This window comes from Moschus berezovskii, chromosome 20, assembly GCF_049115385.1.
Source record: "Moschus berezovskii isolate FMDL1 chromosome 20, NW_MosBer_1.0, whole genome shotgun sequence".
NCBI classification, from domain to species: Eukaryota; Metazoa; Chordata; class Mammalia; order Artiodactyla; family Moschidae; genus Moschus; species Moschus berezovskii.
In genome coordinates, this window is record NC_142479.1 from 63,079,141 (window position 1) to 63,095,092 (window position 15,952).

Sequence of the window (15,952 nt, forward strand, 5' to 3'; positions counted from 1 at the left end):
AGTGTGTGAGACTTTCTATTACCCTATACCCCCCGGTAATCCATCCTCTTGCTAGAAATCAATCTTTGAAATTTACCAACCTGAGAATGAAAAAAGAATTCATATTATTTTTATAATCAGAACAAATTTCGGAATGCCTCTTCTTTTTAAGCACATGACAGACCATTTTTAATATCCTGCCTAAAGTAAGACATGAACTCTAGAAACCAAACCAGAGAAGAGAGAGGGGGTACCATTAATCAAAGGAGAACAGTCTAGAATGTAGTTCTTTTTGGTCACACAGACCTTTAAGAAATCTGACTGTGAAATGAAAAAAAGTCAGCAAAAACTGTCATTACAGTCATGTTTTGAGTATTAAATCACACTAACCATTAGTTGCATGTGACTGTAAATAGGGGATAATTATGTTATCTGGTGAAAATGTAGCTTCCTATGCTTACCTCTGAAGTGATTTAGAGTTTGGGGTTCTTCTGTCCTTTTTGAGGTACAATCCTAGCCTTGAGCTATCTTTAATTTGCATATGAAACAGGGTAATAAAAAAGTTCCTAATGTATTTTATTGCATAAACGTGTCATTCAATGATTAATTAAATTAATAAAAGAAGGCCCTTATGAATACCACCTGGAAAAAGTAATAAAATTTTTTTAAAAAAGCAATGAGATTAAACATGTCCTCTTCTAAAGTTTGGAAAAGGTCTCTAATTAAACTAAAAGAAAAATCACTTGAGTCCTAAGCACCCTAAGTTGCCAAAAGGGATTACAGACAAAACTCACTGTAACAACTTCATTTTCAACCATAATACCTCGAGCTTGTCATTTCAAGCTACATCCAATGAGAGTTTGTTATCACAAACATGGTGAGTCAGATAGAACATGCATGCAGCAACTGTTTTCCTGGCTCCTCTAGCAGGCTCCGCAATGAAAGGTGACTTCATCCTGCGGGGACCCTGCTCCCCTCATTGCACTGCAGGGTCCATTTTGGGAGCCAGCATGATGCACTGCGACAGACCACTGGGCTCACAGCCTCTGTCTCCTCCAGGCTAGCGACATGTGGGATCCTCCCCAGCGGGAATTTTCAGACACACTCCCAGCTAGAACACACACAGAGGAGCACAAAGGCAGGGGAACTTGCTGAAAAAAAGGGAGGCATGGCTCAGCCCTAGAGCAGATGCTGGCTGTGGGTCTGCACCTGAGTGAAACATGTAAACACATATGTAGGGGTCCCCACAAACGGCAGCCCTCGCCCAAGGAGCCGTCTTCCAAGGTCAACTGATGTGTGCTCACAGAGGGCACCTGTGTTCTAAGTACCCAATGCCTAGGAAAGGAAAGCAGATCCTTAGGGGAAAAGTCAAGTTTGTGTCTATGTTCAAGAAAAATGCATTTTGGATTACCTATGCCACTTCTCCCTACAGGCAGAACTGAGAACAAACATGCCCAGAGACTTCGAGAACAGCTGCTCAGCATCCTACCAAGCAGCTTCTGTGACTTACAGTCACTGCAGTTTCAGTGAGATGGTAGACCAAGTGAGAGTCTGCGTCGCTTGCCCACACTTGCCTGAAGCAGGAGAATGTAGTATGGATTCCGAACGCCTGTTACTACTAGACTAGACTCACCCGTCTTAACTTCAAAGCAGACACTGTGCACCACAGATCTAAAGGATGGCTTGCTACCCATAGCACCAGCAATGAGCCATCTCCTGGGACAAATTCGTGTTTTCCCACTCTCTCCATCCTTAGCCAGAGAAGCCCAAGAGATCAGTGGGAACAGGTCGACCCAGGTGTGGGCAACACACTTGGTTGACTCTAACAGGCCTCAGTGATCTCTTGGGATCATTTCTTTAATGTATTTTTTCCCTGATATAAAGGTGCATGCTCAATCGCTCAGTCATGTCCAACTCTTTGTGACCCCATGGAGTGTAGCCTGTCAGGCTCTTCTGTCCATGGAATTTTCCAGGCAAGAATACTGGAGAGGGTTGCCGTTTCCAGCTCCAGACTACAAAGGTACTGTGTGCTAAGTGTGGAACTCTGGCCATCTTGTGGCCAGTTTATCTTGTTTTTTTTTCCCTTTTAAGGAAATTTTGTTATGAGCATTTTCTTAAGTTGCTAATTTCAAAGCTTTAGTTTTTAGTAGCTCCAGTAGTACTGTATCAAGTACTTCAAACTTCTTCAACCATTCTGCTGGACATTTAGGTGGATTCTAGTTTTTACCAGAGAGACTGCTTTTCCTTTATCACCTGCCTCAGGCACTGACAACCATCACTCTCTGTTGTAACTGGCAAAAGCCAGAATCACTACAGAGAAACAGGAAAGTAAGAGAGAAGCTGTAATATAGTCCAAACACTCTTCCTAGAAATTTCTTGGATATATAGCTCGATACACAAGTAAGAATAAGCTGCAGTTTTCAATTTTCCATTATCTATGAGGGGAAAGGAAGGTAAGAACATGCTTTAGAACATCAAAGTCTAAAAGGAGCCCCTGCAGTGCTCCCTGCAAAAAGATGGGCACCAAGATTCTGTTTTGACAGCACTGCCCTGTCCCACCCTGGCACCCTGAATGTGTGGCCCGAGTCTGCAGTGAAAGGACACGGCATGTCATCAAACCTGGAAGGCAGTGTCTCAGAATAAGTCAGATTAGCCCTAGCTAGCTAGCTCAGACAGTCCCTGAAGCTGGGAGCGGCTCAAGCCTGAGGAGCTCCTGGGTGACCCTGCCAATCAAGACAAAATGACACATTTTATACTGGCAAGCTCAGAAAGCAGGTAAGTGAAGTCAGTTTCTTTTGCTGTTTTTTAACCGTTAATTCCAGCTACCATGACAGCAATTTGGTATCCCCTTAACAGCCATGCTAGGTGGAACAGGAGGCCAGTGGGCACAACAGGGCCCTGGGCAGCCCTGTGCCTGCCCCACTCCATGGCTCAGGGGCAGGCCTGCGCAATAGCATGTGGGCTGGTGGGAGTCACGGCCCCTGGGGGTCACAGTGAGCAAGCCAGTGGGGATCAGATCTTGAGCTCAGAGCAGAAGGGTTCAGATACCCAGGCCTGAGTCTGGGGCTCTGGAGGCCCGTGCTTACTTGCTGAGGGGACAAGGGCAGTGCAGGCTGGGGAATTCTGGCTTTAAACCCTGAGAGCTGCCGACGCATGGCTACCTTCATGACAGGCTGGGCAAAGTACCGCGCGCTCCAGTCGCAGAACCCTGTCTGCATCGTGGCCGAGATGAAACTTTTGTGTCCGGCAGTATCATCTGGGTCATCGGTGGTCTTTGGGGTGTTTGGAAAGGAGGAGAGGAGAAGACAGAAACAGAGTTAGTCACGTCAACCCCAACCCTCTCTGTGAGCTCGAGACAGTCCCTCTCTGGAGACCAAGGCATAGGTATCGGTGGTCAGGTTTTTGAGGACAGTTATCTCTGTGGTGCCCTCACTTCTGCGTCCTGGTGACCAAGAAACCCTGACTGTCAAGACGGGGCCCTGAGTCTGCGCAAAGAGGCAGAGTGTCCCCCAGAGACGGCCGAGGTAGGCTGGCTGCAGAGCCCAACACTGGCCCTCAGCGCTGGGTCCAGCAGCCCCACGGGGCCTCTGCTGCCTGGGCCCTGGGCTGTCGCTCCCACCGGGCCAGTCATACGTGCAGGACCCTGGTCTGCCCTGGGGCTCCTGTATAAGGGCAGCAGAGCTCCGGCCATCTGGGACTTCTAAACATTAGAACTTAAAACACCTGGTGCTGTGGTGGGCCAGTTTGTTCCCTGTTGTAGAACCAATGTGGGCTGGGCTGGCGAGGTAGGGGTTGGCCTCACTGCACATGACAGAGCAGAAGTGCCTCAGAGAGGAGTCTCTGCTACCCAGAGAGATGGGGTCAGCAATAAGGTCTTACGTTCTGCCTGCCAGGGGGAACTGTAGCACTGCTGGGCCAGGACTCACGAATCGTGGGTCAGCCACCCCTGCCTGGCTGACTCACGCAGAGTCCACCTGGGAGGCTAAACCTGGCAAAGGTGCCTGTGGCCATTTTTGTTCCTCGGCCATTGAGGTGAATGGAGCAGGCAGCTCCGAAGCCAGGTGGGCGGGGCTAGCAGCAGGTGTGGACACCTGTCCACCCCCAACACCTGCTCCAGCTCCAAAGTCAGCCTGCAGGCTGCTGTGACCTTCCTGTTAAAATCACTGGTCACTGGTGAGCTGAGATGCATCCTCGGTGTATCCAGAATGCCCTCTCTCTATTGTGTCCAGTTGGCCGGGACAGCAGCAAGCAGTCTCGACAAGACACAAAGCCCTAGCTTGCGAGTCCACACTAGTATGTTTCCTTGCAACCCTGACAAATGAAGGTGCCAATTCCTCCCTCTCCTGAATAGCCTCGTTTAACTTAGCTGCAGAGACCACATTCACCTATGGGGTGTAACTGAATGTTGATGGAAAAAGCAAACAACCCATCAAATCAAGTGCTTCCGTGGACTGGCTGCCACATTCAGGGGGGCAAGTGCTATTTACTGAGGAAGGGAAACAGCCCATCAGCCCATGTACTACTCGTTACATGGACGCTGCCCAGAGTGAAAACAAGGGGCCGCCGGAGTAAGATGGACGCCCTTTAGTATCTGCCCAGATGTGGGGGCGAGGAGCCCAGAGCCACAGGTGGCCTGTGGCCTCCCACGTCCCTGGGGTTGTAGTGTGTGTGTGTGTGTGTGGTTGTAGTGTGTGTGTGTGTGTGTGTGTGTGTGTGTGTGGTTGTAGTGTGTGTGTGTGGTCATGGGTACCTCGTCACCTGACGTGCTGCCTCTCCTCTGAGCAGCAAGCCTCTCAGTGCCCAAGCCCCTCAGAGTTAGTGTTTAGAGCCACATCTGTACCTGGTCTGGGCCCTTGTCGAACATCTTCCGCGTCCGGGGGAACTGGTGGGAGTGGGGTGTGTATTGCACCCCCACGGGGCCTGTGGCACCTGGCCGGCCTGGAGGCAGGTCTCGGCTGACTGGCTGCTTGGCTACGTCGTTGGTCAGGCTGGAGCTGCTTGCACTGGATGTTGGAGGGGAGCCTCTGCCATCGGGGAAGAAGAAACTGCGTTTTACCCAGAGTCCATTCCTTTGACACCATACCCCAAGCAACTTCCGCTCATACCGCTTACCCCCAGATCCTGGGAATGGGCTGAGGGTCACCAGCTTGGATCAGCCTCAACTTCCAAACCTGAACTGCTGCTGCTGAGTTAATGACCCCTTCCAGTTTCTAAGAACCTTTCTAAGAACAGGTTCTAAGAACCATCCTCCCCTGAAAACCAATGCAGCCAGAGGCCAGCCTGGTCAGGACTGAGTCAGCCCTGAGAGAGTGCAGGGCATGTGAGCTCCCCTAGGGTCCAGTGCACAGCCCCGTGAACACTGATTAAGAGGAGGGTTGCAACCTGCTGGTCACCCGTTGGAAGACGTGGCCCCTCTCTGATAAAATCCTGAATGGAGCCAGGTTCAGTTCAGCTTCTGCGGAACAGCTGTGCAGATGAAGGTAGGAAAGGATTCCAGGAGGGGCTCAGATAAGTGAGAGAGAACCTGCAGACTTGGAGGGGCGGGTCGGGAACCTCCCCAGACCCTGGGGGGCGGGCTGCCCACCACTCACCCCGCCTGGTGGATGTGGATGCCCTTGTTGGTGGGGCTGGCGGGCGCCGACTGCGTGAGGGAGGAGGTGGTGAGGATGCGCTGAGGCCGGGCGTTCACCGTGGCCTGAAGGAGCAAAGGGACAAGTGAGGGGGTGGTCACTGTGACGACCTGAGGCCACGAGACAAGCAGAGGTTGGCGGCTGCTTTTGAGTGGCTTCAAAGCCACAGGAAAGGGCTTTTGGCTAAAGATATTACACAGGCATGGAAGATCCTGCTTGAAAATTTCCCCCGAAATGTCATCCTGTAGATAAAGTGATATTCTGGGGCTCTTCTGGAAGATATTCACCCCTGCTCCAGTGAGGCTCCAGGGATGCATCCCCCGTGCCCATGAGACAAACACCGTGACAAAACTGTACCATGACTAATGAGGGCTGGGCACGCCTAGGCTCCCACTGGGGCAGGAGCTCCCCTGGAAGGAGCAGCTTCCTGGGCAGAGCTGGCACTCCGGAAGGAGCCCGCCCAGGCTTAGCCTCACTGCTGTTTTGTATTTCAGGGCAGGCTCACAACAACCCCCCTGGGGCAGCACTCTGTGAATAGAGACAAGACCCAGATCGATGCCCTCTCTCCCCTGATCACGTGCTCCAGGAGACCCCTGGACTGGCTACTCACGGAGGACCCTCCCATTCCAGATTATTCTCTTGGCAGTTATGAAGGCCATACCCATGTTCAGCCCACAGGTAGAAAATTATAGAAAACAAAACCACCAACACAATATCAATATTTTCCAGATAAGCCTTCACTTTGAAATGAAAACAGCTAGAACTGGATCATAACCAGCCTATTAAAAGGCTGTTTTTTGTTTGCTGAATTATAAAAGTTGTACTGTTCATGTTTGTTTTCTGGTATTTAAATTATTTGACCTACACACACACACACACATGATCCCTTAAGAGGTCTAAAAGGAGAAAAGAAATTTAAGCTAAGAAACTAGGTACCACATCAAAATTTCCAGGAAATCAGTGGGAGGTGATGGAGAAAGACTTTGGATTGAAATGCAGACTTTAGCAGAATCCATGATCTTTCAAAGGCTCCCCAAGCCCAGAGGATCTGCTGTTGCCTGAGCTGCAGCTCACGGAGCTGTCTCCTCAGGGACCCCCATCCTGAAGGCCCCAATCCAAGGAGGCTCCAAAGGAAAGAAGGTGTGGGCTGGGGGTGACTGACTCAGCCTCCTCGCTCTTTCCAGGGGTGGAGGCGGCACAACCCTGTCTTGTTCTCTCTCGGCCTTGAGGGCAAAGAAGACAGCCGTGCTTCTTCAATGCACTTCACACTGATGGCTGCCACACACAGCTCTAGTTTTGCATCTGTTCTAGAAATCCTGAGAGGTGGGCATGCCACTGGCTGGGGAAGCCCTGTGACTGGTGATAGATTGTAGGGTTTCAGGCTTCGATGATGCTTCTTCGCCTAACGTTTCTTATTTGTGCAGCAAACATTCATTGCTGCAGAGCTGCAGTGGTGAGTCTGAGTGGGCAGTGGTCACGCAGACCCACCTGTCTGTGGGCTTGGTGTGGACAGAGGCTGCTCAGGGAGCAGATGTGGGAGATACCCTCCAGAGAGGTCCCGTTCTGGGCTGGTTGCAGTTGCTGTTTCACAGAGAGCATACAGTCAGGAAAGGGTAACACAGAAACACTGGTGTGCCTGCTGGGTGTCAGGTTTGGGCTGTTATGAAGGAGGATGGAGCATGGGTCTGTGAGACCTCAGGACCCTGCTGGGAGCATCATTGACCGTGAGCACACTTGCCCATGGCTCTAAGGGTGTTGAGATGCCCTGTCATTTTCCCCTCCACGACGCTGCACTGGAGTCACTGGACCAGCAGATGGGCTTGATGAAGGCCCAAGGCAAGTGCTGAGTACAGAAGAGGAAGGGCAGTGGCGGGAGGTCATGGTCACAGCTACAGGCCAACTCTTCAGAGGGCAGCAAACATCTTGTTAACAGTCAGGTTCTAGCTCAGAAGTATCCTCTTAGCCCAATGCAAACAGAAACGATTTGCAGGGACACACACATGTGTGCACACGCCAGCCCCACCTGTGCTCCCTGCCCCGCTGCAGTTAACGGGGGCGGTCTCTGTCATGGGAGCCTGGGGCCACAGTAAGACGCCAGATGTGGGAGCTCTGAGCACTTTCTTACTCTGCATCTGTTCTAGATGTCTCCAGCTCTGAGCACTTTCTTAATCTGCAGATCTTCTCCCAGAAACATGTTGCCTCATAAGAACTCAGGAAAGTCTGCTGCTGCTGCTGCTAAGTCACTTCAGTCATTTCCGACTCTGTGTGACCCCATAGACGGAAGCCCAACAGACTCCCCCATCCCTGGTATTCTCCAGGCAAGAACACTGGAGTGGGTTGCCATTTCCTTCTCCAATGTGTGAAAGTGAAGTCGCTCAGTCGTGTCCAACCCTTAGCGACCCCACGGACTGCAGCCTACCAGGCTGCTCCATCCATGGGATTTTCTAGGCAAGAGTACTGGAGTGGCTTGCCATTGCCTTCTCCGCAGGAAAGTCTAATTCAGGGCAAATGCCCTACCAAGACGAGGGTGACGAGGACAGGAGTTTCCTAACTGAATCCTGACACAGTCAGGCTTCAGGACACCAACGGAGACTTTTGGCTGCTCTCTCTTGGGGGATGGAGTGTTTCAGAGAAGTCCCTGTTAACTGCACACCAAGGATCTTGATTCGTGTATGAGGAAGTGACTCCCCAAAGGATGGTTCACAGTTAATTCTGGGCTAACTCGAGGCAGAGGACCTGGAAGCCAGAGCACTGAGAATGGACATCTATGAAACACATGACTCCATTTATCTAGAAAGGAATTTTTCTGTAAACCAAACTTCCTAGATAAATAACGTAAACTTTCTTTTTGGACTCTAAGTCCCAGGTAGAATTCACTTCAAGCAACGGTGGTGACTGTGATGAACTGGCCAGCAGTTGGCAGAGCCCCACTCCTGGGGGCCTGGGCTCCCTCAATCAGCCTCGCAGGGGGAGAACCAGCATCCGTGGGGTCAGGACAGGGCATGGCAGGGAGGCTCCATTTTCTCAGAGGCCCACGTGAGCCCCACTGCACCTTCCGCTGGGACTGCCTTCCTTTCCTCTATTTCCTTCCTCAAGTCTGTACTTCCTCCCTCTCTTGGGCACGGACCCTAATATGCTGTAACAAAGATGTATTTTAGAAAAGCTCAATTTTGAATCAGTCCTATTCTTAGTTGAAAAAGGAGATGATTGGACTATTTCTCAGTTTTGTATTACAGAACCAAAACACCTTAATTCACTGGCCTCTTTTCTATAGACATGGAGAAGACTCCCCACTCCCAGGATGGAACAGCATTCAGGTGCCTCTTTGGCTAGTCATGCAGTAGGATGATGAAGAAAGTGGGCGAGGGGCTCACTGGGGTCAAGGGGAGGTCCGTGTGAAATAAACTACCCAGTGATCCCGAGAGGGCCAACAGTAATGCCCAGCACTTTTGCATGAGGCTGGCAGTGCCCACAGGCAGGAAATGCAGGGAACACTGTGGACCTGGGAGTCTCTGCTTCCAGAGAGAGCCACACATGTGACCGCAGGCCCGGGATAAACCAAGGATATGCTCCTACAATAACCTCACTGCTCCTTCAAGGAAGAAGATGAGCTTGGTTGCTACAGCAGTTTAAAGCTGGGTACATGACAAGGCTGTGCTATTACTGCTTGTGATGCTACCAGGAGCTGAAACAGCAGCCACAGACAAGAAAAGGAGAGGACAGAACTTCACCAGTGAAGAAAAATGTTGGTGAAGGAATCTCGAACACCAAACAAATATGGTGTCAGCAGGAGGCCAGGTGCTGCAGGAGGCTGGGCTAAGTGGGAGGCTAACCCAGTGAGGTGGCAGCAAATGGGACGGCTTGATAACCAGTTTAGAAAAAATAACGGACCAGGACTGAAGCTGCGAGTAACATTATGAGCCACTTGTGTTCATGTAGCTGGCAGCCTGTGGACGACCCCTGGACAGTGATGAGGGTCGCACGAGGATGGAGACACAGCAAGTAAACTGTGACAAGGGACGATAGTTCCCTGTACCCTTCTTGCAACTTGTTTGTAAGCCTAAAATTTAATAAAAAAGTTACAAAAATCTTCAAAAATGCTTCTTTATGGCATTCATTATTGCTGCATCCTATCATTCTATTCATGAAAAGACTGTGCTATGCGTTGTGCTAAGTCACTTCAGTCATGTCTGACCCTTTGCGACCCTATGGACCGTAGCCTGCCAGGCTCCTCTTTCCATGGGATTCTCCAGGCAAGAATATTGGAGTGGGTTGCAATACCCAGCTGGGAAAAAAGAAACAGCTGTTTTTGGACACTGGGTACTGCAGGCCTGTGGTCTCTGAGAGAAGGGAACTCATTGCCTAGCTCCTGGCCTGCAGGCAGTTCTCGCAGACCTGGCTGTGGCGGGGGAAGGGCACCCAGATAGCCCGGCAGTGCGGCAAGCAGAGGGGATAGACAGGAGCAGCACAGAAGCTGGGGTGGATGGAATCTGCAGGGCAGAGAGGAGAGGACTTCCAGGGTCTGTACGGTAGGCTCCTTGAATCTGTGATTACTTTTTGCTTGAGGGTGGGGTGAAAACCCATAAGGGTGGGGAAAGAACCACTGAAAAGTCAAATAATTCCCAGAGCTCACAAGAAGAACTGGGAGAGTTTACAGTCCCTAAAGAAGAAAGGACTAAAATCAATGACTTAAGCTTCCATCGTAAGAAACTAGACTCAGAAGAAAAAATTGAACAGAGTAAGCAGAAGAAATGAAGCAATAAAGCTACAAGCTGGTATCAATACAGTGGAGAATGGAAAACAGAGAAGCACAGCTACCCTGGCAGCATGGATTTGAACCGTACGGGCCCACTTAAGCACATGTGCTTCAACAAACACCCCCTGTGGTAGCACACAGCCCAGGGGTGTGGAGACGTGCATAAGAAAGGCTGCGGGGGGTCAGGGTTTGTGCCCCTAACCCCTGTGTTTGTTCAGGAGTCAACTGCACGAATGAAACCAAAAGCTGGTTCTTGGAAGAGTTTCCTTTCGTCAGAAAGGACATGAATAAGGGAAGTCGCACGATACCGGTGCTGGGAATGGAAGAGAGGACGTCGCCACAGGTCACAAAGATGTCCCCACCCGATGTGGGCAAGCAGAAGCAGTGACACATGCCCCAACATAAGCTACGTGCACATGGAGTCTGTGAACCTCTGGATTCAAAACGCTTGTTCGAAGTTTCTAAACCATGGTGAAGACCTGAACGTGCCTGGAGTTCTCTGCATGAATATTCATAACTGAAAACCAGGGTCTTGAGAGCTTCGTGAAGAGCGCCCTTCACACGTACCTTGTAGGCAATGCTGTTGAGCACTTTCATAGCCAAGTCAGAAACATCTGGATAGGGGTCCGCAGCCAGATGCAGCAAGACTCTCCAAATTTGAGTGTAAACACTATTGAATGAAACTCCTGGGAAAGAGAAACAGGAGCTGTTTTAATAACAAGGAGCTGCTACTGTGTGTTTGGGAGGGTGTGCGGAGGCGGGCGGCGCTTCTGGGATAGCTCCCTCTTCTGATGACCTAAGCATGCACTGGGAGTGCTGGGATTATGGAAAGTTCTGGTTTTGTTATCTGCTAAGGAGCCCGAGATTCAGAAATTCCAGGTGGTGAACAGGCTTGATCACACAGTTTCACCCCTGGCGGCTAGATCTTTCTGAAAGAAAAAGTTAGAAAGGGGCAGGACTTCCTTGCAGGCCTGGATGAGGAAGACAGCCACATACCACTGCATCCTTTTTACTTGGAGGGAGCTCGACAATTGGTTTGTTGAAAAGAAAGTGCTTGTTCAACAACAGGGAGTAAAAGAGGATTTCAAACAAGCTGTGATCACATGTCATCTGACTGGCCAGCCCGTAGTTAGGAAGTCCCTCTAGTTATGAAGAATTTAAATACAAGAAGGGCCACTGGAGGACAGCGCTTCTTGATGGACACCATTGTTCAAAGGGAACGCGTTTTACATGACATTCAAATCACAGAAGAGAGACTGGAAACGAAGGTTCAGAGTAAAGGTCAGTTTCTCTTGTGTGTCCCAGGTCCACGCTTACGGCCAAGTCCTGGCTTGCTGCACCTGACACCTTGTCCATAACGGGAGGCGGCATGGCCCCGGCCGCCTTTCCCCAGGGACTGTGGCTCCTGTCTGCAGCGCGATGGAGCTGGAGGAGGCTGGCCTCTCACTTGGGTGTGCAAGTGGCCTTGCTCCTCAGGAGACTTCTACAAAGTACCTCCCAGGGAGCGTTTACAAAATCTCCCATCGCCTTATCCTTCTACCCTTGTAGTGGGAAAAGGTGCCGACAGCTGCTAGGGCCTCTGAATGATTCTGTAGAAGCACAGCTGCCTGCACAGGCTGACCTCCAAAAAGGCTGGGCCTGGGAGGCCTCTCCCACCACTCTGGCCATAGGACTTCGCACTTGCTCTGTGCACAGTCCCAATTCACGACGCCAGAGGGAACGAGGTGGAGTTCGTTCACGGACGTGGCTCCCTCAGTCAGGAGAAGCGGCCCACGGATGGGACACTCCTACAGAGACCCCTCGTGCTCAGCACAGCCACTGGGCAAATCTGTCTCCTGTTGTCTCTGAGCTCAGACTGCCCAGGGCAGTAGCTTCCCCACGTGACAGAGGCTGTGACGGGCACGGTGAATGTCTGCTTGACTGCAGATGACAGACGCGGTAACAGGGAGACCGGGAAAGGAAGGGAACAGTGGGGACCAAGGGGCCACGAGAGCCTTAATCAAGGGGCTCTGGCATGAACATGCAGGAGTACAGGGTGGCACTATGCACCGAGAAAGGGGTACCGTTCACTTTATAAAATGTTTTTATTACTATTGTTGACTCTCGTGCAGAAGATTTCAACTTTGATATCTCTGTTTTTGATTCAATTTGTTGTTGTTCAGTCGCTAAGTCATGTCCGACTCTTTGCGACCCCATGGACTGCAGCATTCCAGGCTCCCCATCCTTCACTATCTCCTGGGGTTTGCTCAGATTCATGTCCAACAGTGAATAACAAAAAATGTAATTTCTGTCACTGTCTTTGACCACAGTGAATGGTATACGATTTACTAGTAAAAACAGAACAGGAGCCTGGAATTGCCACCCCGCCCCTTAACTGCTCTCCTGGCGCTGACCACCCCCTCTCAGCCTATTTTGTGAACTGTCCTGGTTTTACACCAGCTGCCCCTAATGGGGAAGTTCTGAGTTTGTGCGGCACAGAGCTAGGACCCTCCCAAGTGCAGCCCCTCGGTGGATGGGGGAGTGGGGTGGGTGTTGCTGGGCTGAGCGAGCTCAGACAGGGCACCATGTCTGACGCTCACCAAACTCCCCATGAGTGCTGAGAGCCTATTTTCAAGTCTAGACTAAAAGTAATAAAAGATCATAACTAATGGTTTTAGGATTTATTTTTCAGAGCAATGGCCACAACTTTCTAAATGGCACTGGCGTAGGAAAATTTGCTCACAGCTTTGTGGCCAACTCTGGGTCCCAGAGTCCCTGGGGGTAGGCAGGGCAGGTTGGAGAAGGAAGGTGGAGTCTCTTGGAGGCAGGAGCTGTCACTTGTGACCTGTTGTCTGGGTCTTAGGGGTCACCGACCCTGACTTTCTATCGCAGGACTGGGCTGGGTGCCTCCCTGGAAATCAGCTCCTGGATTCGGAGCTTCTGCATTTCCCCTCTTCATAACCCTGACTGAGCCCTTCTGGGAGGATCCTGCCCACCTCCTCCCTTGCTTACTGGACGAAGTCCTGGGTAGACCGGGCAATCGTCTATACAACCCTTTCAGAAGGCTCCCCCACCCCATCTCACCTGGAGGACAAGGTGAGACACAAGCACGAGGCCTTCCCTCCCTGACTCCGGCCATGGGAATGGGGCAAGGCTCAGAGAGGGAGGGAGGGAGGGAGAGAGGGAGAGAAGGGCAACAGGTGGACAGGTGAGGGAGAGCAGGGCAGGTGACGAAGGGAGGAGAGGCTGCCCGCCACACAGGAGAGGGAGAAACAGCAGCTTCACCAAACCTGTTGATTAAGACAGCAATGTCGTAGCCTGACGTGATGCTGAGGGTTAAGTGTGTAACATGAAGGCACTTGATGGGTCAGGGACCTCCTGAGATGCCACAGAAAGTCGGGGTGGAGAGGAATGGGCGACACTGCTGTGTGGAGAGGTGGGTGCGGGAGGGGTGTAAAGGCAGAGGTGCCCTGGCCCCACTCGGGGCCAGCGGCTGGTCTGGGCAGTGTGTGCAGTGGGTGAGGCTATGGTGAAGGTCAGGCAGCTCTCAGCAGGAAGGCCTTGAGTGCTGGCCACAGCTTGGACTTTATAGGAGTTTCTGTGATGGTGTCAGCTGGATGGTGGTCTGTGCAGAGCTGATGTTGGGGGCGGGGTCTGCTCTGCACAGCTGGTGGGGAGCGAAAAGCCAATGCCCAGTCCTGGGGTAGGGGGCCCAGAGATGGAAAGAACTGACTGGGGACACACGTGGAGGTCGGGCTAAATGGCTGAGTGGGTGAGAAACACACAGAGGGAGACATCAAAGAAGATTTCAGAAGGTGGTGACACAGAGCCAGGTCCCAGAACAGATTCACAGACATTGGGCAGACACGCTCAGGCGTGTAGAGACATGTGCGATCAGCCTTTGCTGCGGTGGGGGAACAGCACTTCCCTCGGCAGGTGAGACCTCCAGCGCTCTGGAGATAGTGGGGGGAAGGGGGAGCCTGGGAGGGGCTAGTTTTCTGGGAGAAGATGGGAATAAATGGATGTCCCAGGTTGCCATGGTTTTGAAAACCTCTTTTCCAATATTCAGTCAAAGAGGCTAAAGAGATTGCTAAAGAGATTGTTCTTTGGTTGAAATGAAAGAAAAAAATTGGCTTTAAACAGGTGAATGCTACCAGTAATGGGATTCTGTGTAGGTTATGAATTTTAAACACTTATGTAAGCACCACGTTACCAGGTGGACGCCCGCTCTGGCCCACAGTCACTTCGTCTCCTTAGCATTCCTTCCAGCTCCAGCTCATTGTGAAACTTGCCCAATGAAGTTTTCAAAGATCTGAACCATATACAGATAAAATTCAGTTTTCTCCAGTAAAAAATGTCCAGGAACCAGGTTTTGTGTGGAGGAAGGAATCAGCGACAAGGCTCTCAAGTCCCTGGAGGACACAGAATGTGGCTGGGGTGGGAGGGGTGGGCTGTGCCCTCCAAGCTCATGTGGCCTCAAATGAAACACTGACACTTCACCCCTAAGCTAGAACCAGGGACAAAAAGATCCCCCATTCCGGGCTGTACTGCAGCTGGCGGGGTGGTGGTAGCAACTAGCTCTGGACCCTACAGTCATTTAGACTCTTACGGGCCCCAGGGAGATGTGTCTTGTGGAATTAGTCCTGAGGGTTTTCTAGGGCCACCAGAGGACCGATCTCATGGCTTCTGATGGCAAGCACATTTGGACTGTCCTGCCCCTTCAGATCACGATGTTTCTGTTGAGTCAGAAACATCGAACACTGTCATGTGATGCCAAGAGGCAGAGGGAGTATCATGGAAAAAAGCAAACCACCAAGAACTGAACATTAATGAAAACAGTACCAACCAAACAGGAGGGTAATTAATACTGCAAGTGACTGCAGAAGTGGGGGCAGGGGAGGCTAACGAACACGTGAGCTCAACCTCACTGTAATCGAGGGACATGCAAATCAATACGACGAGAAGTCTGTTTGCTCCTATCAGATGGGGAAGCCTGACTGGCCCAGGTGTGTGTTTGGGGGGCACAGGAGCTTGTCCTCCTTAGAATGGAACCCTCTGCTGTCAATCTCCTTCTGTGTGGAGCCAGACCCCATGTGTGTCACACTGCGGGGTGTCGGCTGCAGCCCCTGTACATGTTATGGGTACTTACTGTATACCCAGCCTGGGATGTGGGGGGGTTGGTGCTATGGCAGGTGACAAAGTTCCTTCACTTGTGGCTCTGACATCCCTGGTCAGCGACAGAAACAGACAGAATAAACGGGAACATACATCGTAAGTCTGCTGGGGAAAAGTCCTCAGGAGGAAAGCAGAGAGACGGAGAGAGATGCTGAGCGACTGCAGAAGGCGATTCTGGGCTGGGGTTGGGGGAGCCTGGAGGCGTCTTTTAAGGTGACACTGGAGCAGGACTGTGACTGGACTGAGGAGCAGCCCGTGAGATAGCTGGAGGCAAAGCTCGCCAGCCAAGGGGAGGAGCCCAGGGGCCAAGGAGCTCAGCACCGCTGAGTGCAGCGGGGAGGGCAGGAGGCGGAGCTGGGGCCAAATCCTGAGTCTGCTTTTTAAAAAAGGAGGAAAGAAGGAAAGTCAGAGCAAGGTCACTGTCCACCACCAG

The 15,952-nt window shown here is 51.4% G+C and overlaps 1 protein-coding gene across 3 annotated transcripts in view; it reads right to left on the reverse strand.

Moving 5' to 3' along the window:
• The window catches only part of RPTOR (regulatory associated protein of MTOR complex 1), a 325,518-nt gene that overhangs the window by 28,613 nt on the left and 280,953 nt on the right, over positions 1–15,952 (reverse strand). For all 3 annotated transcript variants that reach the window (XM_088829259.1, XM_088829260.1, XM_088829261.1), the window contains 4 exons: positions 10,933–11,051; positions 5,571–5,674; positions 4,820–5,003; positions 3,141–3,251 (listed from right to left, as the gene is read on the reverse strand). In XM_088829259.1, the coding sequence (XP_088685385.1) occupies positions 3,141–3,251; positions 4,820–5,003; positions 5,571–5,674; positions 10,933–11,051 (518 nt within the window). The remainder of the gene's footprint in view (positions 1–3,140; positions 3,252–4,819; positions 5,004–5,570; positions 5,675–10,932; positions 11,052–15,952) is intronic.